General features: G+C 46.7%; 1 protein-coding gene across 1 annotated transcript; it reads right to left on the reverse strand.

Moving 5' to 3' along the window:
• Nucleotides 1-799: 799 nt before the first annotated feature.
• Nucleotides 800-2,211, reverse strand: LOC148815453 (fish-egg lectin-like). Its single transcript, XM_088905729.1, has 4 exons — nucleotides 2,163-2,211; nucleotides 1,549-1,794; nucleotides 1,029-1,371; nucleotides 800-941 (listed from the first exon to the last, which is right to left on the reverse strand). Exons 1-4 carry the CDS (start codon nucleotides 2,209-2,211, stop codon nucleotides 800-802), a joined length of 780 nt encoding a protein of 259 aa, XP_088761855.1.
• Nucleotides 2,212-2,582: the final 371 nt, after the last annotated feature.

A 2,582-nucleotide genomic window follows, 5' to 3' on the forward strand; every position in this document is an offset into this window, starting at 1 on the left:
GATTGTACGCAATACTGGTTCACATGATTACAAATATACACAACTATTAAAGTACTAATAGGTGTTATTTTTGTGGCATGTGTTGCAGGTATTCATATGGCAACTGCATTTTAAATTGTACAAGTTCACCAAACCACATCCCACTCAACTAGTTACAGCAATGAAGTATTACACCTGAACTTGAGCTAAACCTCAGGTGAGGATTCAACCATGAAGATGAACTCAGTTGTAAAAAACTGAAAGCACCCAGTCAACATGGTTAGGGATGTATTAGAAAGTTAAGACCAAGTGCTTTGCACCAACACATTATGGAAACAAACATTACACTGGAGTGGTTTAGGGTTAAGAGAGTGAAAGGCCTTGAGGACCCCAGTCACAGCCTCAACTTACATCCCTGTTTAGGGCCACTGGAAAAGACTGATCAGTGATGCTCCCCAAGAAACATGGTAGCATTTTAGCTAATCCATTCATGCACAAAAGTGGGACTGTGCTACTGTGGAAAGAGACTAGATATGTTTCATTATTAGCTTATTACAGGCAAAGGGCCATGTGGGATAAGAATGCTTAATGTGACATCCCAGGTAGTCCTCCTCATTAAATCAGGAGGACTGGTTTTAAGTTCATTAACCAATTTGAAGTTACTGAATTAGACACCACAGAAGAACAGGGTTTTCCAGGCATTTTTATTGCAGGACAGAGAAAACCAAGACAGGCATTAATGCCTCATTCCACTCGGAATCCTTCATGCAGCCTAGTCATGTCTGTCACTTCCCACTCAGGACCAAACCACCCAGGCTGCTCAGACCTGGCACCTCTGGACTCGGCCATCTTTGCACACAACCCAGAGGATTCCTCGGTCATAGGACACATGCCTGGCCACACCAGCTGCCCTTAGAGCCCACCACCTCCTGCCAAAGGGGTTACAGGCATCAATACCAACCCTGCAGGAAAAGGAACAGGGTTAGAGCAGCCTAGAATTAGGACAGTCATTCATGCAACCATGTGCATTAACCCCTCCCCCAGCTCACCTCTTGAAGACCACTCCATTCCTGTTCACCCCATACACACTGCCATCTGAGCCCACCTCCACCAGGGACAGGGAGCCCTGGATGGGGTACCACCTGTCGGAGCCTTTGCAGGAATCCCCACTCACATCCAGCTTGACAAAGATCTGGTCCAACCTGTTCACTCCCCAGCAGCCAAAAGGCCCACAGGAATAGTACTTGAGGGAGCCCACGACAGGAATCCAGGGGATGTTGCCCTGGCCAGCATACTGCAGCACAGGCCCGCTGTTCAGGCAGAAGATGGAATTGGCAGCATTGACACCAACCACAAACTTGTCTCCACCAGCATCAATCTGGATGAGGGAGCCTGCAGAGGAGAGCAAGAAACAGCTGTTCTCAGCAGGGGGTAGTGCAGTGCTCATTCCTCAGTATGAGGTCATGAACACTTGAGGAGTGAAAGATGTTCTGGCTGAAAGCAGCCACTATCCATGGATAAACATGAAAGCTATCATTTCTAACCTATATAGATCAGCTGCAGCCTCACCTGGTTGCACTTGGATCCACCTTCCCCGAAGCCACTTGAACACAAGGCTTGAGAGACTCACACTCCAGAGTCCTGCTGGCCCCACACTCACATGTTTCCCCTTCATGGCCAGAGAGACCCAGCTGTTGCCCTGGTAGCTGACCAGGTTGTCTGCATTGTCGACTCCACACACCCTTCCAGCACCAGCATCTATCTGCTTCAGACTGCCAGGCACAGCCCAACACTGCAGGGCTTCAGCCACAGACACTGGGAAGGAGAGGACACCACTGGGTCAATGATCACGTGGAAGCAGCCTGGGTTTAAGGCAACATGGGATCATGAGCATCTGACACTGAGGGACTAAGTCAATATACGAGGACAGAAGAAACAAGCCAATAAGGCATTAATGAATCAGCAACAGCCACAAGTGAACAGAGCTCCATACAGAATATCAAATGTCTGCAGAATTTCAAGAGCACACAAACATCCATGTCATGGATTTAACACTCAGGCAACATCTCTACTCAAGATCAAATAACTATACTGAAATCCTTAAATACTAGCAGCATGCAGTTAATCCTCCCATCTGCCTTTGTGCTGCCCCTTTTAGTCAAAGCAATAAACCTAAACCTTACCTAGAAAGAATCCCACAAGCAAACACAACACACAGCCTCTCCCTTCCATGTTGATGAATGATCACACAAAACTCATGTATAGTATAAGTCCCCCCGGTGGCCTTTATATACTCAAGACTGCTGGGCTTCAGGTCCTACACACACCTGTCTAACCAGGTGTTAAATTGTGAACCATAACGAGCTGCTGATTGAATCACTCAAGTATCAGTTACAGAAGACATCATTAATTATATTCTTTCCATAGACCTTATCCTCAGGGTTTGGGAATCATGGCGACAAAAACTGAAATTGAAGCCCAGTGCTTCAGATAGTCACGAGCTGGATTAGTACTAATATCAGCAGGGACATCCTCCAGTAGTGCAGGTCAGGGGTGGTCTAAATTAGATAACGAGACAAAAAGTTTCATTGCAAAGCTGAATA

The sequence above is a fragment of the Atractosteus spatula genome, chromosome 25, assembly GCF_055471065.1.
Source record: "Atractosteus spatula isolate fAtrSpa1 chromosome 25, fAtrSpa1.hap1, whole genome shotgun sequence".
Lineage (NCBI taxonomy): Eukaryota > Metazoa > Chordata > Actinopteri > Semionotiformes > Lepisosteidae > Atractosteus > Atractosteus spatula.